The sequence below is a fragment of the Calypte anna genome, chromosome 2 (genome assembly GCF_003957555.1).
Source record: "Calypte anna isolate BGI_N300 chromosome 2, bCalAnn1_v1.p, whole genome shotgun sequence".
Classification (NCBI taxonomy): domain Eukaryota; kingdom Metazoa; phylum Chordata; class Aves; order Apodiformes; family Trochilidae; genus Calypte; species Calypte anna.
The window spans coordinates 43,298,470-43,322,921 of NC_044245.1; the positions used below are offsets into that span (position 1 = coordinate 43,298,470).

The following is a 24,452-nucleotide window of genomic DNA, read 5'->3' on the forward strand; positions in this document are numbered from 1 at the left end:
GACAGCAAGTGCGATGCATTTTATAGCATATTGAACAATATTATAACCAGCTACAACTTCAGATGACCAAGTACTGCCACATATATCCTAAGTATTTTCTATTCTGCATAACTTGTGACATCACATTTTTCTTTCCAAAGCACTGACATTTCTTCTTAAGAGAGAAATAACATGCACACTCGATAGATGACAATTTCCTCAGAGAACAAGATGTGCTTAAGTCACTAGAAATCAGGGAAGAGGAGGAAAAGCAAAAAAAAAATATTCTGTAGCTTTCATTACCATTATACCTTTTATTTACATTTAGAAAGATAAGTCATGAAACTTAAAACAATAAAACCAAATGCAACTTGTACAGAAATCTTTTAATTTTTTGTTCGTTTGTTGTTTTTTATCACACATTAAAAAATGAAACACACTATACAAATGGTTTTTCATAGCAGATTACACATTCAGACTCCATTCAGACTCGCTCTCAAAGTGCTGCCAACATTTATAAGTGCTGCCTGTGATGGCAGCTGTTTATCATATAGCCAATGTATTGATTTAAATGCAGTAGCATGCAACCCTTAAAGGAGAAGGGTTTGATTCCTTTCTGTTCTTAAATTAGGTTAAATGGCATTGGTGTCCATATTTACATACTTGAAATGTATCAATCCTGAGCAGTTCTGATGTAAATCTGAGACTGGCTGATGGGAGTCCTGGTCTCAGTTATTAAAAAGGGAGGTCCAAATGGCAGCAGGGTGGCTGCTATGAAGTTCTGTTGCTTTCATTCTTTCCATCACATACCTATTTTGTCGAGTGTCACACAGTCAAGTAATTGCTAATAAAAATGTTAAGCCAAGTAACTGTAGGTGTCCTTCTCACCATCTACACGTTCCAAATACTCCTTCTCTATCAGAATGTCGATGCATTTCTGTGGGAGAAACGAATGTCAGTGGTGGAACACTGGCAGGAAAGCTCTTTGGGGCTGATACAAACTGAACTATTTTGGCCACTGGGCCATGCCAAGTAGATGCTAATCCTCTAAGCTGAATTGTGCTTCTTTGATGTCATTCCATGGGAGAGATACCAACCATCAGTATGCTGAGCAACTTCATAGTAAGACGACAGAGTTAATCGAAGATGCAGAGTGCTTACTATAGTGTTACTAAAGGTAGCAGCTGCAGTAAGTAACTGCCTGCTTTGTGACTTGACAGAGTGCATCTTCCAGCACTGCTGTCACTTTACAACTGCCCTTCACTGCCTGTTTTTTGCTCCACCTACCCCTTAGCTGTAGACATAAAAACCATTGGTGGGACCACTAAACAAACTGATGGGGAAGCTTATAAAATACAATGCCCCAACATTTTTATTCTGGAAGAGATGAGCAAACTGTTCTACTGAGCTGGCCCACAGGCAAGTGGTACTGCCACCACCTGGAAGAGCAGAAACAGGAGGTAAGCCTGGAGCAGAGGTTGCTGTAAAGCTGTCACTGGTGTGAAAAGATGCAATGAAGCTGCTATTGTACCACTGCTAACAATACAAAACATGCATACTACCATATGAGAAATACAATATTTACTTTAAAAATATTTCCTACCTATTTACAACTCAAAAAACCCATCCTTAGCCCTTCCATCCTCTTCCTTCCCCCTTTTAATTCAGAAGCATGTATTTTTAATCAATATATATCCTCACCACCTCCCGGAATACAGTGCAGAAATGAGGTTCTTGCATACCTTAATTACTGGAACTCGTGGCTTGAACCTTGAAGACAGCTGTGTTAGTACTTCTCCAAGCAGTTGCTGGTGTTTTAAAACTTTCCTCATTTTCATGATTCTCACAATAGCAGCCTGAACAGCAAAGTCAGAAAGACATGCTTAAAAGCAAATTACTTTAGTTTCTGCATAAAGGCATTTTACTTCCTACCTGATCTGTGCTAGCACACATGCACCATCACAGCAAACCTGAGCACCAGAGGGGAAGAAGCATGCCTACAAGTATCAACTACACACAGAGACTTTAAGAACTCAGATTCTCCATAGCATACAGACATCCTAAATCTTTTTTGATACGTGATTTGCAAGAACTGTTCTGCTTCTGGTCAGTCCTAACTATAGCACCAACTGATAGGTAGAGCAAGGTGAAAACCGGTGGATGGATGGCTGAACATGAGCCAACAGTGTGCCCAGGGCTAACAGCATCCTGGTCTGTATCAAAAAGTGTGTCCAGCAGGAGTAGGGAAGTGATTGTGCCCCTGTACTAAAGCCCTGGTGAGGCCACAGCTTTGAGTATTGTGTTCAGTTCTGGGCACCACAACATAAGAAAGATGTTAAGGTCCTCAAGTGTGTCCAGAGAAGAGCTATGAGGCTGGTGAGGGGTTTGGAGGACATGTCATATGAGAAACGACTGAGGGAACTGGGGTTATTTAGTCTGAAGAAGACAAGTCTCAGAGTGAGATCTTACTGCTCTCTATAACTACCTGAAGGGAAGTTGTAGAGAGGCTGGTGTTGGTCTCTTCTCCCCAGTAACTAGTGATAGGATGAGAGGAAATGGGTTTAAGTTGTGTCAGGGGAGGTTTAAGTTGGATATTTGGTAAAATTTCTTTACTGAAAGACTGGCAAGGCACTGGAATTGGCTGCCCAGGGAGGTGATGGAGTTTCCATCCCTGGAGATGTCCAAGAACTGTTTAGATGTGGCACTTCAGGATACGGTTTGGTGGTTGTGGTAGCTGTATTACAGTTGGATTTGTTAATCTTGAACATCTTTTCCAACCTTAATGATTCTACGCATACTTAAATAACAGAAAGCCTTCTTTGTATGTTTTAACTTTACTGTGACACTCTAAGTAGTATATTTGTATTTCCTTCACCTTTGCTTTTCAAGTGGATTCCAAATGAACTGAAAAAAACACATGGTTAAGTTTATACTAGATAGGTTTTACTATCAGAGGTCTGGTGAATGTGTGCATCCATAGAACCCAAGCACTCATCAACAGGATGTTCATGTGCAGAACAATGTCCTTTCATACCTTTCTACATTTTCTATTGCATACTCCAATCACCTTTAACATTACTGTAAAAACGTCTGTTCTAACACAGTGCACTACAACAGCATTGTGTCTTTTAATAAAAATTAAGAATATCCCACAGTAAGTTTCATTAAAGGCTAACAAAGCTGTAATTCTAAATTTATAGCATGGTAGCATTCTGCAATACAAGTCACCTGAATCAGTAGTTTCCTATCTTCCTCTATATTTTTGTGTGTAGTTTCTTGCTCCTGCTTCTGTTCAGTCTTCATTGGCACATTGATGTTTACCCTTAATTTTTTACTGTAAAGAAAAAAACATAAGTTAATAAAGCAATTAGCCTGTTTAAAAAACAAACAGCAAAAAGAAAAATCAAGACAGAACTGCAAAACAGAAACCATGCTACTACAATTACTTTACAAAAAGAGACTTTGTCTAAATCAGCCAAGAATCAAGGAACAAAAAGGATATTTTAAAAATAAAACCAGGCCTTGACAGACTTCATGACAAAAAGTCAAATAGCTGAAATCTTACCCATTCTCCCTACTAGCCAACCCCTCCTTTAGAAGTGATACATGCTGGATCTTTATTTGAGTTGGAACTTGAACCCTGGAGCTTTCAACCCAGGTATATTAGGTTTTATTCATATTCTGAAAGCAGAGCAGGAGAAGGCTAACGTTGATGTATGCTGCTTAAGTTTTTACTTACTTTTTATAACCAAGATACAGTTTTATTAAGGTATCTGGTTTTAACTCCACTTCATCAACATTAGCATTTTCATCTTCCAAAACCTACAAAAAATAAATTAAATAAAATGAATATTCATTAAATACTTTTGCTGAATGTTAGGCAGGTCAGAAAAAAAGCAAGAGTACTTACAAGCAATTTTGATTTCAACAGTATCTGTAGAACTTGTGCCAAGATATCCTACAAAATTACAGAAAAAATTAGTGTAGGCATCACCTATCTCTGACCAAAAACACTTCAACAAGAATACACAAATGTACAGTAAGAACTGGTGCAGAACAATCCAAAATGAGTGTTAAAAAAAAGGCAGTAAAAATGCAGTTCACATAAATAAAATGTAATAAAATGTAAACTAAATGTAGTAATTTCTTTATTTGCAATTTATTGTGGGCAAGTAACACAAAATTCTTGAGGAATATTAATTCCAAACTACAAAACTTTCCAGTTGCTGTTTTAGAAGCTATTCTGCGAGCCAGTTTGCAAGTGCTAGAAATCATTTTTCTGCAAACCATGCAAATGTAGATACCATGGCAAGCTTAAACCTCAGAAACAAGTCCCTTCTGCTTTCTGATTAGCAAGTTTTTCTTTTCTTGCTTACACAGGAATTGGTTTTGGTTACTGCTGCTGGTCAGTCTCCCAGATGGCTATGCTATTGTTAGTGTTCTGTGCAGGACAGCAAAGCTGCTATTTTATCACAGGGGAAATATTCTGGGTTTCATGCAGTTAGTTTCCAGCTGTATAGAGTTTTATTCTGGTCTAACCATAATTTATTTAATCCAACTAAATATTTATTTCATATATATAGGCAAATAAGTGTACCTAAAAAAGGCAAATCCATAAAACTTCTGGGTTTGCTGTAAACTATCATCATCAGTAACTTTCTAGATAAGCTTTTCTCAAAGTGAAGATCTTACTGACTACGAATTGCCTAACTTCCCAGTATTCCTATCAGCCTTGATTCAGACCTACTAGTAAAAGATACAGATGCCAAATAAACTGTAGGCCATAAAGTCTACTTGGGAAAAAAAAAAAAAAAAGAAAAAAACCTTTTCCACAAGAAAGAGACAAAAAAGAGACAGATTTCACTGTGTTCATGTATATAACCCTTGAGATGTAAAGAACTGATGCGCAGATCAGTCATTTAGGGAAAAATACTGTTTTTCCTAGAATGTTGTCTTTTAATATTAAAATGTACATAATGAAATACTGAAAAATCAGCAGGAAGCTAGACATAAACACACCAGATCCATCAGAAGACTAGGCAGTTATGACTACAGGAGAACAAACCAGAAAAGTAAGTTGACCAAGAATGGAGCACATCTGTCTCCTTCAGGATAAGACCAACCCTGGCTTCAAGCATGTCTAATTTCAGTTTCTTATGATAGCAGGAAGAGCCCTGAAGACCAAAAGACTTGTTCACTGGAGTGTGATAAAATGTACAAAGTGTCTACCATTTTTATTTGGGTACTGTCAGTCAGCTGCTGCACAGTATAGGCATCTTCTGTGTTGTACTGCAGTAAAATCGCCATCTGGAATGTGGATGCCTAACAGATTGAAAAAAAGAGAATGAAGGGGGGGAGGGGGAAAACCAGAAAATGAGAATGAACAAGCATACTTTCTGAATTGGAACAGCTCAGAATTCACCAGTTAAACACATACAGTAGAATATTTGGACAACAGAGAATAGCCCAGCTAGTGCTAATTGTTTCACAGTACAAAAAAACCTGATGTTACTTAGACAATCAGAACTCTACCCTCCAGCATTATCTAAACATAAGCCCTAAGATTATGGCCATTTAACTAGCTGCAGACACTTAATCAAATCTTCTATTATAGTGTCAAAGCCACACCTTTCTACTTGCTAATGTAATTCCAAATTATTTTCCTACATCATTCTCTGATTCTTAATCTTCATTAAAACCTACACCGACTACTGAATTCATCCTCACAACCCTCCCAACTCCAGCAGAACAATGAAATCAAGTTTATAAACAGGTCAGCTATCAGTGGTGTATTCACATCTATTACTAAAGGGTTAACATACGTTTATTTTCAGAGTCTGCAATTACATTTTTATTTCTCACTGTTGTGAACGCTCCTGCTCTACTTTTTAAGAGAAGGCAGACAAGAAAGTGAAAGACACACCAGAACTTAGGCAAAGAGGTTGAAATTGCCTCACACAATGCAGTTCAACACCTGTTTAAACCACAAGTAATGTATTTCCTTTTCAAGTCAGTTTTCTTTCAAACACAGAACTTCAGTATCAGTACAGTAAATAAACATATTATAAAGGTTCTCTTAAACATATTAGCATATTCTATTAAACACCAACAACCACCTGGGTAAGGCTAACATTTATCTTCACTTCAGTAATACACAGATCTGCAGCTATTAGGTCTTGCATCTGTGCTTTGCTTAAAAAAAAGCAGCACTATTCACAGGAATAAGGCTAACGAATGCATGTGAACATCACAAATAATAGCTAAAGCAGTATACATGGTTAAGTAGTAGCACTGTGTGTATACACGAGTGTGCACACAAGTCCCCCAGTTAAGGAACTAAATGATTTTAAATATTTGTGATTCATCATTACACACATAAAAATTCTGGCATACAAATAAAATACCATTCGAGTCATAAAATACCATTTGTGCAAGCATAGGTATTCACATGAATTCCTCTACTTCAACAGCTACCCCCTTCATCATTTTAAACATGCTTATCTGCACAATGGTCCTTTAAAGTCAGGAAAAGCAATTATCTCCAAATGAAAAGTAAAAGAGACCAATCAGCCCATCCGGAAAACAAGAGCAGAGAGAACAGTGGAGCAGAGAAAGAGATGTCTTTTAAGTGATCAGCTGCATCCAGTCTTATGAATGCAAACATCACCAAATGTTTCTGTAGGATGATGCTATTCTTACCTGTAACGTGTATCTATTTTTGAAGCAGTTGGTAACCAGTTCTCCTTTGGACAGCTGATACAACCACGTTAATTTTCTTCCACTATGTCGACTGGCATAAAATGCAGTAAATCTCTGATAGCTCCGTTCTAGCTGTATAAAAACAGCAACACTAAGTAAGAAAATTTATTCTTGGGGTAAATGCCCTTCCTTGATCACGCTGTGGCACCAATAAAGGAGAATCAAATCAGATCACTGGTGGAAAATTTTCCTCTGTTACAAGCTGCTCCTTTGAAATGTCATTAACAATACCAACCTAAACAAAAATTTAAGTTTCTGCTTCCTGTCATGATACAATTAAGCAATGGGTTGGACTTGATGATCTCTGAGGTCCCTTCCAACCCAGCCAATTCTATGATTTCTTTTAGCCACCTTCATCCTCCAGGTAACAGCAGTTACACTTCTTTCTCATATTAAGTATCCATGTCTTGTCTGTTCTGGATAAGCACTCAAAAACTAAATTTAAAATATTACTTAATTAACTAAATAACAAATTAACTAAAAACTTAACCTGAAAACTAACAACTAGAAAACTAATTATTATCTAAATACTTGAACTGGACAGAGTCCAAGCAAGGGCATAAATGTATACATGGAAAAATAGACTATCAAAGATTTGCTTCAGTTACTTGTTGAACATTCTGACAAAAGATTCACTAACCCGTGTCTCTTCATGGGAGAAAACAGTTCTGTATTTCACCAAGTCCCCTCCTACCACCTCACTCACTTATTTTGCTCCAAATACCCTCCAGCCAAATAGATAAACACAAGAGACACTTCCACTCCTCACAAAAAAAACAAACGAACAAACAGGAGGAGACACCAGACTTGCAAGCCAATTTTTCACATGATCATTCCAACACTGGGATGAACCAAGTGCCAGCGCCTCACCTCAGATGGCAGAGCAAACGTGCACGACTGCTGGAATGGCCACGATCCAGAACTCAGCACTTGGATGCTGAAATCCACTGGAAGAGAGATGAAGAGTCTGAGTTGCATTATGCTGCTTGTTTGCAGTATTGCTTCAAACACACAGTCCCAGTTCTAACACAAACAAGAAATGGTCCTGCCTTTTGCTCAAACTAACACAATCTAAAATTATTAAGCAGTACTTTTTATTCAGATCATAAAGCAAAGCAATTCATCTAAGATGCTGCTGTATCTGGAGAGCTCTAGATTTACTGTGACAGTCAATTTTCTTTCATTTGTACAAGTTATTATCTTGTTTCTACCCCTAAAACAAATTTCTCTTAACATGCAAGTGTAAAAGTTGTAAGCCTTTATGTGTAACTAAAATTCCACAGTACACAACAGTAAGAAGAGACATTTGGCATTTATACTTGCAAGGCATTTGGGGCAAGTCAGTATAAAAAAAAAAGTAAAATGTAAGCACAACAATAGACAACTGTAAATGTAACTGAAAAATAATTATCAATTCTTTCATTTTAATGTGCTTCAATGAAAAGAATGTAACTTTATAAAAAAGTGGCTAACAATCTAAACCACATCCTCTTTTTCTTTATACTTTTAAACGAGTATGAACTTAAGCCATGTTGTGCTCAAAATAAGAGCTGTTGGAAGAAAAACATCTTTCCAACAAAAAAATAAAAACCACCCCAAAACCAAAAAGCCAACAGAATTTTCCTTTATTTAATTACATACCTAAACATGAGCTGCAAAATCAGGAGGAAGCTACCCATAACAGAAAATACAAATTGCTATTAGAAGATGAATTACAGACCTAAAGGACTAATTTAAAATCCTACTTATCTTGGATAAAATAGTACTGACTCTAACTGCTGGGAGTATGATGTCTAAATCAAGTATTTTCCTCATAGTTAGAAGAGGAAGCTGAAGTACTCAACAGTAACTTAGGTAAACATATTACTTACAATCTAAGGGTTCTGAATTGGTCAGGTGCTTTTTGAATTGCTCATTCAAGTCCTTGCTGACACCAATATCTTGGAACATCCGCTGCAGCTTGGAGGTATACTCAAAACCACAAGCTTGCTGTATTTCAGAAGCACAGATATGTCAGCAAGACACATTTTCAACATTGGAAAATGAGAATAACAAAGTATTAGAGCTTGTTTTTTTAAAAAGAAGATGTAGAAACTTCAGCATTTTCCTTACTCAAGATACTGATCCCAACTAGTTGTGTTAACTGTAATAAATGTTTGAAGAAAATTTTGCTTAAAACTGAAGCAACACAGACAATGAAACAGACTACTAAAAGTGTATCAGATCATATTTTGCCTGACCCTGAATAAACAACAATTAATGAAATTAAGCTACTTCTCAGCAGTCATTCCCTTGGATAATTATATCCATGTCAATCATTTGGGTAAGAATAATTAAGCTTAACTACCTGAAATACTCTGGACAGACATGCACAAGCTGATGTTGAAAAAAAAACCCAAAACAAAAAAGACCTAGTTTGTGTATTTTTCTATTCTATATAAAAGAATGAAATGAAAGGACATGCATCAATGCTTTCCAAGGCACACCTGAACTATGGTAGGACATGGGACAGCCAAATACTCACTTTTAGTTTAGAGATCATGCTTGCCTCAGCATCATCACTAGCGCTGTTCTGATGTACAAGCCTTTTTGCCAGCATTTTAGCATAAAATTTTTGGAATACATCTTTATCCTCAATGTACTTGAAGACAACCATCTGGAAAAAAAAGGAGAATTTGTAAAAAAATTGAAAAAAAAAATTAAAAAAAAAATAAATCAAGCATTTGTCTCAAAAAAGCTGTAGCAGTAGCTATTTCATTTGCACTAAAATTTTAAGGACAGGATTTTTTGTTTTTTGGAGAGTGGGAGTGATGGTGTTTATTTGCCTTAAATGTGGACAGTATTTTAAAGACAAACTGTATATTCTATATCTACCGACTATGTAGAGTGCTTATATGCAATTATATATAAATATACTGTAGAATTTATATATTTGTGTATATAAAAATGAAGTAAAAGTATACACTCAATTTAGCCATTCCTAAATCTGCTGTAAAGGGCTTTTTTTAAATTTTAATTAAAAAAAAAATAGATACAACCAACAAGCTACACAGAGATTAAGTTTATTAACAAAAAGATGAAATATTAAGGTTCAGTATTTCAAAGTTTACACAGAAAGGAATGTATTTGTATATATCTTACCACTTGATTGAGTGTATCTTCCAATTCTGCTTCTTCTGGATTCTTTGAGCTGCAATTAAAGAAGTGTATTTTTAGTGAGGTCCAAAACTGCTGAATTAATACAACATATGGATGTATATGGAAATTCCATAAACAAAGGAACACAGATCAAAGACTCTTTAGAGAGAAAACAGTGTAATGAAATGAACACTATTCCACATGTAAGCAATTCTGAAGTATGGGATTTTTAAGCAACAGGCTGATTCCTGGATCATGAATTGTTAGGGGTTTCCTGAGAGCCTGTTACTTCTCAGGACTTAGGGGCTTAAACATTTATCTCTCTTTTCTGTCCTTTTTTTCTGCTGCTAAATGCTATCTTCATTTCTTATCTTACTGCAGTGAAAAGAAAAAAGCTCAAAAAGCTGGGTCCTGACTGGGTGAGAGCTCAGGTGGCATCACATTGTTTTCCTCCACATCATGCTTGTCCATCAGACACACCACTAAGTCTAACGTGCAGAAGGCTCCTATTTATAAAGGACAAAATAAAAGCTTTGCTAAAGGAAGGAGGGGATGGGGAAGGGAAAAGTATTCCATTTAAAAACGAACAGAAACAACACACAAAAAACCAAAAAAACCCCTCAAAACAAAAAACCAACAACCACCACCACAAAAAAAAAAACCCAAAAAACAAACAACAAAAAACCAAACCCAAACAAACTAACTTAGTTTCCTATAAGGAAAGAAAGTGTTTAGATCTTGTATTACTTCCCTCTTCATCTAATCATTCATATTATCTTTAGGAATGGTCCTATAGGTATTTTTTAATTTAAAGTTGTGTATAATTATTTTTTCTTTAAACATTAATTTCTGTTTCTGAAGATGCAATACAAAACTTCATATACTAAAACCTTTCAAATAAATGTAGACCTGAAATAATCATCTCTCTCTGATGACATACCTTTTCTTCAGTAAAGAGTCACAGTATCGTGCCAGTAGCTCTGGAGATTTACTGGATGATTGAGCCATTTTTGTCACTGCATTATTATTTATAAATCGACCACAAGCCTATAAATCACAAAAGATAGTGAAATTTTGGGACACAACACACTTGAAGGAGTAAAAAAAAAAAAAAAAGTTCACTGTTTGCCACTACCTATACTCACTTTGTCTAATGCAGCCACAAAGCCAGCATCATTGTTGAATGCAGACATGACTAAAGCATTGTATTTCTTATGGACATCCAACACTGTCTGTACATACATTTTTGGATCCTGCAATGAGGAGAGATTATTTTTACAACCTGTTGACTTTCTGCTTTCTACTTCCTCCAAAACAGAACCACTCAGAAAATCTACAAAGTATTAGAAATATTTTAAAGGTATCTAGACTAGTTTAGGTCCAACACTTACTTACATTAGCATAAGCTTTCACTTACAGTAACCACAGTGCAGAATGTACTACAGTGTATGAGTACAAAAGAGGACAAAACCACTTTACTCAGCTGTTTCAAACATTTTCAAGGACATTTTCAAAGACACAAGCTGAATTCAAGTAAGACCCCAGAGAGCTGGACAATCATAAAATGCCAGTTGCTATAGAAGAAACCCTTGAAAATCCTCTCTGATGTAGTAACACATGTATTGCACATAGGTACAACAGTACAGAGAGCTCCATCATTCATGATAGCTTTTAAAAATTATCCACTCAATGCTTAGTGGCAGCCCAATGCCAGTAAGCATTAAGCAATTACAGACTGAGTCCTGTGTGCAACTACTGAGTTCTGCATTTCAGTAAAGGTGGAGTCAAAGTAGGAACATGAAAAGGCAACTAAAACACCACGCAGATAGGGCAGCTGTCTACAGAGTAAAAAGCCTGTCTTTTCTTTGCAAATCACAACTCTGAAAGGGCACATGACCAAGGCTGACAAAATCAGTAGAATGACAGAAAAAAGTGAACCATCACCAAAATTGTGTGGTTAAACAACCACAGTGTTGCACAAGATCTGACCTGCTCCTTATACTGTCACTTCTCCAATGATTTCAGTTCTCTTCCTTTTATTTCTGATGCTTTTCCATATAGAAAAGCCATTCACAAAAAAAACCTAAAACCAAGAGAAACTTCCTCCAAACAGACCCATCCAAGTCAGTAGTATTTAAGATGATGAAATAAAACACAGTCCATTGGACTGTGCTTCTTTAAGCTGGGATTTCAGATGTATCCATAAGTGTAGGACGCTGCACTTGCACAGTGAGCTTTCCCTAAAGCTTCAGGTTCACCCCAACAGAGAGCAATAACTCAGAATGGAAAGCTCAAAAAGAAAAACAAAGAAACTCAAGTTCCTAGTAACACAGTCATGTGATTTGTTTTAATCAGACTATCAACATTTGATAATTGCCCAGTCCTCAAAAATCTGAATTAGTGAGATGAAAAACATAAGCTAACTGGAAATGATATGAGGAAGCATTCACCCTTCTCTAATAGAAAACTAGCAGGAACTACACACAGACTTATTTTGACATGATACTTGCATTTAGAGCAGCTTCTCCACATTTTTCAATTGCAGCTAGACCCTGATTATGAATGTGAGTTTCCAAAAGTTTTTTCAGCTCTCCAAGGCCATCCTGGATTCGAGATACAAGGTTATACATGCGTCCCAAGTCTGGAAAAAAAAACACAACCCAAAACATCTTCCATTTGTACAATCTATGACTCCAATTTGGAGCTAAACATCATTCATTAACAAAAATGTGTTTTTGTAACACAGGTGCTCCTGTAAAAAGCCAGGGAAAAAACATAGCAAAAATTATAAGTGTAGCAGAATTTCAAATTAAATTGGAAAGGTTAAAGAGAAAACAACTTCTTAAATACTAAGATCTGTTTTACCTTCACAATGCCACAAAAAACTCAAGAAGAAAAAGAAACTTAAATTACAGAAGTATATTAACTACTGATTTCTAGTTTTCATAATTTAAAGAGGTGCAATGATTTTAAAAAATGGAGTTAAAGCACTCTTATTTAGATGAAGTTTTGAAGCATTACCATGAATTTGGACTGTCATTACTGCTGCCCATGCCAAGAGTACAACATTCTACAGCTGACCACTGTCTTTAATAATCCTATTCTGAACAAGTCTCAGAGATCTAACACCACTTGTAGCCTTTTGTATATTTACACTTCTACTTGGGGCATCATCAGTGGTAACAGCTGGAAATTTAAGGCAAAAATTTGAAGTATTGATAAAACCTTAGCAGATACACTGAAACATAAACCAAATCTCCTCCAATAAAGCACTACCAGTATAGTCGGCTTTTTAAGAAAACATGATTGCCAGTTTAAATAATTGTATCTCAAGGAAAGAAAAGATTCTGAAAAGTATTTGGAACAAAACCAAAGATAAAAATAAATATGACAATTTCGCATATATTAAAGCTTCATACTAAAATCTCACCGATTTTCAGCCAAGGCTTTCCGAAATTAATTAGTAATTTTCACAGTCTCTTACTAAAGAGGGTTTTTTAATTAATTTTCAACAGGGCTGATACTTTGTACTTCATGAGTGCAGAACTCTTTTTTAACAAAAAGGAAAAAACCCACAAACTTTAATAAGGCTGGCCACACTTCTTTTGATGCAGCCCAGGACATGGTTGGCTTTCTGGGCTGCGAGCACCTTGCTGGTCACGTGGAGCTTCTTGTTAACCCACACCCCCAGCAAACCCTTCTCCTTAGTGCTGTTCTCAATCCATTCTCTGCCCATCCTTGTCTCTGACAAAGATGTTAAACAGCAATGGTCCCAATATCAGCCCTGAGAAATGGCACTCATCACTTGCCTCCATTCAGACATCTAGCTATTGACTCTGAGTATGACCAACCAGCCTTATCCACCAAGTGGTCCATCCATCACACAGCCTTCCAATAAAGAGACCAGGACATTGTGCAAGACAGTGGCTAACACTTTACACAAGTCCAAGTAGCTCACATCAGCTGCTATTCCCTTGTTCACCAATCCTGTGACTCTATCATAAAAGGCCACTAAATTTGTCAGGCATGATTTGCTCCTGATGAGCCATGTTGCTTACCAAATACCACCTTCACATTTTCCATGTGCCTTAGCAGAACCTTCAGAAGGATCTACTCCATAATCTTGCCAAGCAGAGGTGAGACTGACTGGTCCATAGTTCCCTAAGTCTTCCTTTTTTCCCTTTCTGAAAATGGGGATTATGTTTCCCCTTTTCCAGTCAGTGGGAACTTCACCACACTGCCAAGCCTTCTCAAATATAATAAAAATGGCATTGCAACTTCATCTGCCAGTGCTCTCAGGAGCTGTGGATGGATCTTGTCAGGTCCCACAGATTTGTGAACTTTCAGATTCTTTAGATGGTCTCAAACCTGGTCATATTCGACAATGGGTGGATCCTACTTCTCCCGGTCCCTACCTTTGCCTTCTGTAACTTGGATTATGTGGACAGAGCCCTTGCTGGGCTCAGAGCCAAAAAAGTCATTAAGTACCTCAGCCTTCTCCATATCCCTCATGATCAGGTCTCCTGCTTCCTTCTGGAGAGGGTTCGCTTTTTCCCTAGTCTTCATTTCATCACTGATTCATCTGTAGAACTGTTTCTTATTACCTTTGATGTTCCAGTAGAGATTTAATTCTATCTGGGCTTTAGCTTATGCTAGGACAACTTCTCTGTATCCCTCCCAGGCTGTCTGTTCTTGCTTCCACCCTCTGTAGACTTTCTACATCTAAGAGTATGCAGGAGCTCTTTGTTCACCTATGTAAGCCTCCTGGCATTCTTGTCCACCTTCCTCTTTGTTGGGACACACTGGCAATCCTTGAATACTGACCAGCTTTCTTCATGCTGGTGCTTTGCTGTAGTGTCCCTCCACTTAAGACTCAATTTCACAGCTGAAATTGCCTTATCAAGTAATAATTTCCACCCTTTCTTGATGCTCTATATACAGTTTTATGTATTTTATGTCCTGTATTTTAGAACCTCCTTATTTGCTTCTATTTAACATTTCCTATATATACTTGTAGACAATTTGGATTTTAAAATTCTCACTGCTGGCTCAGATCCATGGATTAAAGTGTTAGCTGGTAAGACTGTTATTTGTCTCGCAACTTTTTCTTTCAAGCTTCAGCTTGAGAGCCTGAGTGCTCTCAAAGCTCCTCCAGACATACTAAGAGAAACCAAAATAAGTAGCACTGTTTTGCCTTAATACCTGGAATCAGAATAGGCTTCTTGAAGGCAATATCCTCAGCCACCCCAATTTAGTTAAAAGTTGCTTGTCAATCAGGTTAATTTCTGTCTTCTCTCTAATTCTTGAACAAATCACATTTAGCTATCACCAGAATTTACATTACTCAAATCATCAGGGATGAGCTGAAAGTCTAAAACCAATATTTGAATTTCCTTACCTTCATTTTTGTCAGCATCCAACAAATTCTGGAACTCTGTGTGAAATATTTCCAGGTGTTTTTCAATAAGTACTTGCTCACATTTTCGTGCTAACTCATCTTGGGTGCTCTCATGTAGATACACCTGAACTCTACGCTGTTCTTCCAGGAGGCGAGCTTCAGCCTACAGAACAAAGAGATTATCAAGAAACCTGTATGGAAAGCAGCATAGAAATCCAGCAGCAGAAACCAGATTACTATTTTGTAAACTCATCCAGAAAACAACAAAAACAAATAAGCATAAAAAAGCAAACCTCTCACTAATGCAATGTTACAATCAACCCACTTAAGATGTTATTTTCTGGGAATCTATGTTTATGTTGACAATAGCAGATACTGTTAAAATGGGTAGAAAGTAAAAGCAAGATTGTTTTCCCATTGCTTCAGAACAAGAAGTTAACAGACAGAAACTTCTGCTGTCAGAAAGAAAGCTGCTTAAAGGAGGTGCTGGCAGTTTTAGCATCAGCAAGCTTTCCAACTACACAGGTAGTTTTAAGATAAACATGAATGCATTTCATGCCTCTACAAAACTAAAAGGCAGAAAACTACAATATAGTATGCCCATGATAATTTTATTTGAATGTTTTCAGCTGCATTCTTACACAGAGAAGCCTCCTGATCATCCACTGTCATTTAAATTATACTACCATTTAATTTGGCATATTAAACGCTACATACATGTACCTTCCTAGCAAGCCAATATTTTAAATTTCACTCAAAGAAGAGTACCTATGCCAAAATGTAAAATTAAAGTTGTATAAACAAGTTTTCTACTGTATTTGCAAAAATGTTAAAGGTTTGCTTTACAAGTCACCTCTAATTACAGCACAATAGTAGGATTAAAGTGCCTATATCCCCTTGTCACTCATTCCAAATTATTTAAATTAATAAATTCACCAAGAAAAGCAAATGAAATTGATGCATTTTCCTAGTATTTTGGAATATCAACTATGCATGAAACACCATGCATGGACAACACCAAAAAAACCCCCTGACTTTAAGTTCACTGTGTCATACACAGACAGCTTTAAATAATCTCTGCCACCGCTACATTCGCTCATTTCAGTACTAATTTTGCACTTGGCTCTTGAGAAATAATCCTGAATTACCCTCTCCTAGAGTTAAACTAGTCCAGGTTAAAATATGGGAAAGAAAATCAAGTTTGGGACAGGATATAAGCTCATGCTTCAGAGTGCTTGCCAGTTTCTTACCAGTAAGAAATAACAATCAGCTTCCTTAATGACAGCAAATTGCAGCAAATCTTTCTGATTAGCATTGAAAACTGGAACCAGACTAGAAGAACTACTTATGTCTAATCACTTCTGTATTTCTGCAGTTCAGGAAACTCTGCCACTTCTAATGCTGCTTCTAAAATTCCCTTAGACCTCCACTTTTAATGTTAACAGTCAACTCTCACCTTGAGCTCCTTTCTGAAAATAAACACTTGTTCTGACTTCAAATTTGTTTATACTCTCTCATTTTTTGTGCTCTTATAATTACCTTTCCCTTTTAAAGTCATATTTCAAAACCAAATAATTAGTTCACACAATAGTATCTTTGACTGGTTTAAATACAAAGGTCCAAAGTTACAGCTTGAGACTTGATTTCAAGGGAGTCTTAAGAAATACTGACCTTTTTACCTACAGCACATCAAGCCATGACAGCTTTACTCATGAGTTCTGGCCTGAGAAGAAAAATTTACAGTCCTTCTAAATTCAAGAACTCTGCCCTGTGTAACTACATACACATTTCCTAATTCTAATTAAGATTTCACAGAGTATTGTACAAGCAACAAACATAATTTTACTATATCATGCTAATATCTAATCTTAGGCTGGTGTGCACTAAGGTGCTCCAACATGTTGGTTGTTTCTTATTTAGCAATGTTATTTATCCCCAGTTAGAAGTCAATGTACAGTTCTTCAGTGAGAAAGTCACGAAAGCATATTAATAGCAGATTTCTTTGTAGTATGAACTTCCAACTGGCTACTTTTAAAGCCATCTTACTGCTAGTACAGTGCTGGGAAACTTCCAGTCGTTTGCATCAGTCTCATTTCAGGTGTTTCATAACAGAAAAGAACTCTAATTCTAGCAATGCATGAGCAGTAATTATGGGGAGTACCACTCTGCGTGGCATGCGGGATTACAATACTGAAACAACAACAACAACAAAAAATTAAGCTCACAAAACTGCCTTGTCACCTTTAGGTAAAAAAATGTTAAGAATTTCTTATGCTTAATGAAAGCACAAATGATGCACAAATCTATCTGAATTCTAAACTAATAATTCTGCAGACTTGCATGACCTCTTGATCTCTTCAGTAGAGCATGCAAACTAGAGAGACCAGACAGTTTGTTCCAGTGAATTAGCTAAGTGTCAATTCATGTTTCCACTTTCTGTTAGGTAACATCCCTCTGTTTGTATCATTTTGCAAGCCCTGATTATATTTACTGTAGTCTAATACACATTTTCATCAGTTAAAAACCAGGAAATGAGTAATGAAAACAGTTTCTTGTTCAGTCTGATTTCAATTTATGCACATAAACTGTAAGGAGATGCCTAGAGAGACCAAATACCTCGTATATCTACAAATATATCTAGCATGTGACTTTAAGCAAAGAGTTTAGTCTACACACTGTCTTGCTGAAGATTTCCAGAGTCTTCTGGTAGTTTTGTTAAGTGTTTTCAGCTTCAAAATCAGCCTCAAGCAAATCCAGTTGCTCTTTTTGTGGATTTTTGAAGTCTTGAAGATTGGGATACTAGTAAGTTTTTCCTACTTGCCACTAATCTGTACTTCTTAAAACAGCAATGACCTCCAGATAGCTTTTTACTCTTCTGTACCAAGAAAGCCTGGATGACCCTTCTGGGATCCCCCAAACCAGAAACTATATAAGATTAAAATCTGGCCTCTGCTGATCAGAAGTACTGGGTAAGGTTCATTACATTAACATATTCTGTGATAATTAAAGCTAATTAATGAAGTACTGCCTTGGCCTGCTGGTTCAGGAAGCAATTTCAATAAATGGGCCAACACAGTTTCTTGCACAGGAACAATAAATTTATAAAGCAAAATGATTCTTCTGGTGTCTTAAAGTTTAACAAAATCTGAATTTATTTTAACATTCTCTTTTGTTCTGCCCATTAAGAAAGTTTCAGACTTTCATTGTACTTACGAAATACACTAAGGAAACAAATTTCAGACAGATAAACAGAGAAGCAAATCATTACAGGGAAAAAGAGCTAATCGTTCCTGTAAAATAATCAGTATTTTAAGAAACTGATAATAAAAGCCAAGAATTTATATTACTTTTAAAATATCTGTATCAAGAAGATAATCACAAACCTTATTAAATAACTTACTTTCTTCATGTACTCTGTGACTGGGTTCTGTTGCAAGAATTCAGTACTTTCTCGGGTATAAAATCTCTCTGTGTCAGCAAGAAATTGAGATTCAAACGATTCTTTATAGACAGTTAGTGTAGGGCCTTTTGCAAATGCATCATCTTCATTAAGCCCAAGCTCCACTGAAAAAAGATAAAATTGTCAATTGTCTTATGTGGTCTTTTGGTAATGAACATGTATCCTTATTCTAATTTACAGGAACTGTGACAGCATCTGCAGCACTTTTACAAACTTTTAAAAGTATATATATTTGTTTTGCATTTTAAAAATAAGTAGTACAGAACCTTCCTTATATAAACCTAATTTTTTGCTACCTTACTAAGCGGGTGACAGAATGTGGAAAACTTTGACATCTCAATAGCTAGTCTGAATCCCCCTTCCATTTTCTACTCAAGTTCCAGATTATATGCATATGGTTTTTTATTAATCAATCTGCTCAATAATCTACATGGCAAAACTCTGAATTTCATGCAAATGGGGAAAACCCATCACATTCCACTTTAAAAACCACTATACTTTACTCCTTCTAGATTTAGCTTCCAAATAATTGATTTGTAAACAATGAACTTGCTACTGGTTGTACATTCGAGATTTACAAATATGGTATCATTAACTGCATCAAATGTCTCTACAGGCATGAAGTTAAGCAAACTAACAGCATTTATTTTAATGACAATTTAACAGCAAAAATCTTTAATGGACATCCAAGGAGGTGGGATACTACTTCTGGGCTCTGACAGAGGATAAATACTTATTCATTTTTAAGAGAACAATAAAACCTTAAAGAAATCTCACCATAAGATTGTACAACTCCACTGATCAGCCTTGTATTGATAGTTTCACCATTTCTTTCCTTTTCAATCAATTTCAACACAGCATTTGTAACCTTAGAAAACGGGGATTAAAATTATGTCACGTACAGAGAAAGCAGCTGATGGGTCAAATCACAGTATTTAATCATAAGTGTATTCCTATATTCAAGACAAGTGAAGCCCCTTAAGAACAAAACACCTGAAGGTATAACATCCTTACAGACAGAGTATGCTACACCTTTTAAATTTTACAAGGGCACTGCAGTCCAATTAGCAGTGAGCTATAAAAGGATATGCAAGTGCTTGGTGGTTTTTTATTCTATTAAGTGTGAAATCAACATACATAAATACAATATTTTATAGTGATGGTATGTCTGGTTTTCCATTGTGCTGATGCACTAATTAACCCCTAACTAATTAATCCTGCACATCCCAGGCATCAGAATAGATTTCAAAATTCACAGTAACATTAAAAGGACCAAAATCCCAGACCTGTTCTTACACAATCTTGACTCTCAAATCAGCCTGTATTTCTGCCTGACTTAGAGCCAGCTGAAGTTGTTACTTCGTATTTTAAATAAGTCTCCTTAGATTTTTTTTTTAAAAAGAAAGAAAAAAAACCAACAAAAAAACCAAGGGCCCTCTCAGCAAAGAGATAACAGAACAGTCAAGGTTCAACTACACACACAAAGACTCATTCCTCCAAAGCACTTATCTTGTTAACATCCCAAGGTGAAACAGGAGGATCCCTTTTATTTTCTGGATCTGTTTCCCCATCCCCCATCCTCCAAATTCTCCTTGGAATGGTTATTAACAATACATAAAGTTACCCCTAACAAAGAAATCCTGTAGCTGTAACATACATACCTAAGTATACATGCACGAACACATACCTGCTTATTTAATGGCCTGAACAAGCAGTCTCTCCAGGTTACCAAGGCAAGCTGAAAACAAAAAAGGAGAGATAAAAGATAGAATAACACTCATATACACTCATATACATACAGGAAAACTCCTTAAGGATAGCTGATTTAATATGCTATATAACCAGAATTTTAAATTTACTATGTGCTTTATTACTAAGTCTACCAAAGATGTCCCCTTTTCTGAGCGATCCACTGCCAACTCTGAAAACTATCAAATCTCTACTAATTGCTTTCACAACAAACTTCTTTTTTTGGCAATTTTCAGGCGGACACAGTCCCCTTGCATAAGGCTAGTGAAGTTAAAAGCAAGAGAAGTAAGGATACTAACTGTATTTCTACAGTATGCAAAGTTATATTAATGAATGGTAAAATAACATGACTTTCCTAATGCTTCACTAGCAAGCACAATAATTATCCTTCATATGAAAAAAACATTCTTTTAGTTATCTGAGCTACAGCACTTCTGCTGTGTTCTTCTCTTGTTTATATTATTTTTCATTACAAAAAATGATCAAAATCGTGTATCAATCTTTCAGAACTGTACAAAATAACTTACAAAATAGAAGTTAATGAATGTTAGCAGCTTGGATACTAAAATAATTGTAGAGATGTACTGATGTCAAAAGAAAAAAAATGCACAATTTACTTCTGCATTCTGTATTTGAAATACTTGCTTGAGTCCTAAGAGGAATGACAAGACCATGCTGACGCATAGATACAGATAAAAGTATAACTAGCAAATATTCAGAAATGGATAACCTTTGACAGTCTATTACTGGTAGTCCCAACACATACAAGACAGACTGAACATCTTACATGTTTATACTCATGGAATTGCTACAGATACACTTGGGTCGCAACATGGAAAGAGGCAAGATTTCCACTATTCTTCAAAAACTTCTATGAACTTCCCAGAAGTTTCAAGAAGTGATCTGCAGGATAATAATGCAAACAAGACATATGGAATGGATTAATTACTCACTTCAAAAAGCTACTTACTGAATATATTTCATATATTCCTTTACGACCTTCATCGCACTCACGACGAACCCAATGTCGATTGAGGTAGGCACATATCCCATTCAACACTTTGCTTGAAAATCTATAATCTTCCCACTGTTGAGTGTAGAATTTCAGCACACTCTCATCCATCAAATCTTCACCATCCTGAAATAACAGTTCGCAAGCATTGTTAGGTGATTTTACTGTGTAACAGATCTATGTATTTATAGGAAGCCTACTGCTAAATGCATTTACTTCTACATTAACAAAGTGTAAGGCCAGTATGAGATTTAGAAATTAAAATGATAGTTAAAAAATGTGCAGCATAGACAAAATTCCACAAGATATGCCTTTCCCTCCTGTAGCAAAGATCAAGAGGAGACCTGATTAGAAGGAGGCAGCAATAATGATTAATGTGCTTGGTAGAACATGTCAATGCAATGGTAATGCATTCAATCACCTCCAGAATATATACCACCCACTCCCACTGCTGCTACTTGGAAAGCTAAAACAAGTTGATTATGGATGGTTTTTTCTCTAGGACCCTGTCAGTTATTAAGTGAAGCCCTGTGTTCCTGGAAAGGGGCAAATCATCATATTTGTTACATATTGGTTGGTGTTACAGAAAAAAAAAACCAAACAAGAAATGATAGTTGTAAAATATGGACACTGAAGTATCTTTCCAAACTGGACCACTGCAGCTTGAATGGGGGTGCACTCTGGGTAATACCTCAGACATCTTTACACAGCTTACACAGTAGACTTATTAGGATACCAAGAATTATTTTATTATTGCTCAAAACTAAAATCTGAAAAGTTAAAAGATCGGTTCTTTCAAGAAATAACTAGGAACTATTCTCTTACAAAGCAGTCCAATAACCAGCTTTATTGGAAGGTCATTTATGTGATTAAAATTAATGGTTACCATCAGACATTTTCAACATTACAGGAGACCATTTTTTCAGCATTACTAATATGCTGGTTAATTGGTTAGAAAATCTAGCTAGTCTTGTTCCAAGATACAAGACAGTAAGATGGTACATAACTTCGATAAAACACAGAAACCAGTTGGGCTTGAAGAGAAAAAGCAGTTCACAGACACACCCAGGGACTAATCTATGCCCTAGGTAAAGACTACAAAACATTCTAATGGCTACCGGAGAAAAACCAATTTCAAGATCATTGAATTTACTTCAAGCAGCTGCAAACACCTCTAGCTTTGTTGCTACAAGCTTCTTACAACCCAGCTCATATTTACTACTAACAAGAGAGATGATCTAATGTCCCATCTTACCTTAAGGAGATTTGTCAAGTAGTTCTTCAGAAATTCTTTTAGCCGTTTGTACAATTCCAAGCCAACAAACTGAGCACCCCCAGGTGTCTGGCCCTTTTTTGATTTAGAAGGAGGTACTCCAGCCCCCCGTGCTTGATTAGACTGGTGTACACTTGTACAGTAGTTATAAACATGACTGACAAAAAAGTTAAGGAATAAGTATGTGCCAGCATGAGACATTACAAATACAATGAAAAACAATATTTTAATTTCAGCAAGCTTTTTTATATGACTGTAAGTTACTTAAACATAAGACATTACAAGATAGATTAGCCCATACAATATCAAACCAAAGCTGAGAAAATGAGGTAATTTTCAGCAGAATTATCTTTATCAGAGTGCCGAATGTGCTGCAAATATTGACACCAACATTAAATTTAAGTAACCCTTACTTAAGAGAACAAAGCAGTGGAACTGGCTGATAAGATTATTTTCAAGGGTTAAATGAAATTTATTTGATGTATTTGCCTTATAAAAATACACAATTTTTCATTTGAAACTGAAGACATTTCAACACTAGACTCAAGCAACGTTCAGTGATTGAAAACAGAGGGTATTTCTGCATTCTCTCAAAAAAAATCCTTTATAAAAGGTTCAGCCACTTAATGCTGGCAAACAGAGGAGAAACCTGAAAAGCAGTAATTCTGAAATACACTCACTTAAAAGCACAGCATGAGATTCACTGAAACCCATTTTAAGCTAAAAGTATAATCCTGACATTTAAGTATGTGGTAGCAATAATTTTTCCTCTTATACTAATACAGTCTGGAAGACTTTCTGTATGTTAAAGTAATATATTAGAAAACAGAATGTTATCTCAAAATGTTAAAATATCCAAAACTCTTCTAAAGTAATAAGAAGAAGTCACATTGCTCAAAACATGTCAAGAACCCTGAAACAAACTGCACTACACAAACAAGGTAAATAAACTAGCTCAAATTTAGCCTCATGAGGATTAAGTTTTGACAACAAAAATTCCCCTAATGACTCACCCAGCAAACAATTAGCCACCAGGCACCAAGTTACTGAGCACTCACATTCATACCTTTTGAGTCAACATCTCTTGTTACAGAAAATCAAACTAAGTAACCTAGAAGGTCTAATTTATTTTTAACTTGTGTTTTAACTAATGGGTCAAGCTCTAACCATTAGACAGGCTTTCTCCAGAGTATGCTGCATATTAGGAAGTTAACACATTGCTGAGGTCTACCCTTCTGAGATTCTTCCCTTCAGAAAGGCCAGCACAATTCAATGGAACACACAATTAAATACCAGGGGAACTAGAAATGCAAAATATATATTACAGTCATTAAGAACAGATTTGCTTCTAGTTTAAACAGTAAAGCTCAAGCAGAAAAATCTCTTAAAAGTATCTAGTTAACTCCCTTGAAAACATCATAGACAAATCATATCCTTAAACTGGGTTGAAGGATCAAATTATCCTGCGTGACACCATGAACAAGGCTCATGGTCTTTGTGTCAAAACTGAAAGGAAAGCCTGCTCAGAAAGTCACTGAATTGTGTCTGAAAGAGTAAGGCTTCTTGGCTTTCTGCATATTAACTCTTTTTTAAAACACAGCTTACATTTATTTTTTATCTGTTGTGCCATTAGGTGTCAAAATTAGATTTCCCTATTACATCAACACCTAGCACAAAACCTTTA

General features: G+C 36.1%; 1 protein-coding gene across 1 annotated transcript in view; it reads right to left on the reverse strand.

Annotated features, from left to right (window-relative positions):
• Positions 1–273: 273 nt before the first annotated feature.
• The window catches only part of CUL1 (cullin 1), a 41,042-nt gene continuing 16,863 nt past the window's right edge, over positions 274–24,452 (reverse strand). Inside the window, exons 3-22 of the mRNA XM_030445648.1 lie at positions 22,751–22,925; positions 21,454–21,621; positions 20,422–20,472; positions 19,512–19,602; positions 18,675–18,838; positions 15,275–15,437; positions 12,387–12,517; positions 11,022–11,129; positions 10,817–10,923; positions 9,880–9,928; positions 9,263–9,394; positions 8,610–8,727; positions 7,609–7,685; positions 6,679–6,810; positions 5,209–5,301; positions 3,890–3,937; positions 3,719–3,801; positions 3,208–3,313; positions 1,722–1,835; positions 274–916 (exon numbers count right to left, since the gene is read on the reverse strand). Coding sequence (XP_030301508.1) covers positions 836–916; positions 1,722–1,835; positions 3,208–3,313; positions 3,719–3,801; positions 3,890–3,937; positions 5,209–5,301; positions 6,679–6,810; positions 7,609–7,685; positions 8,610–8,727; positions 9,263–9,394; positions 9,880–9,928; positions 10,817–10,923; positions 11,022–11,129; positions 12,387–12,517; positions 15,275–15,437; positions 18,675–18,838; positions 19,512–19,602; positions 20,422–20,472; positions 21,454–21,621; positions 22,751–22,925 — 2,191 coding nt within the window. The 3' untranslated portion in view covers positions 274–835. The remainder of the gene's footprint in view (positions 917–1,721; positions 1,836–3,207; positions 3,314–3,718; positions 3,802–3,889; positions 3,938–5,208; positions 5,302–6,678; positions 6,811–7,608; positions 7,686–8,609; positions 8,728–9,262; positions 9,395–9,879; positions 9,929–10,816; positions 10,924–11,021; positions 11,130–12,386; positions 12,518–15,274; positions 15,438–18,674; positions 18,839–19,511; positions 19,603–20,421; positions 20,473–21,453; positions 21,622–22,750; positions 22,926–24,452) is intronic.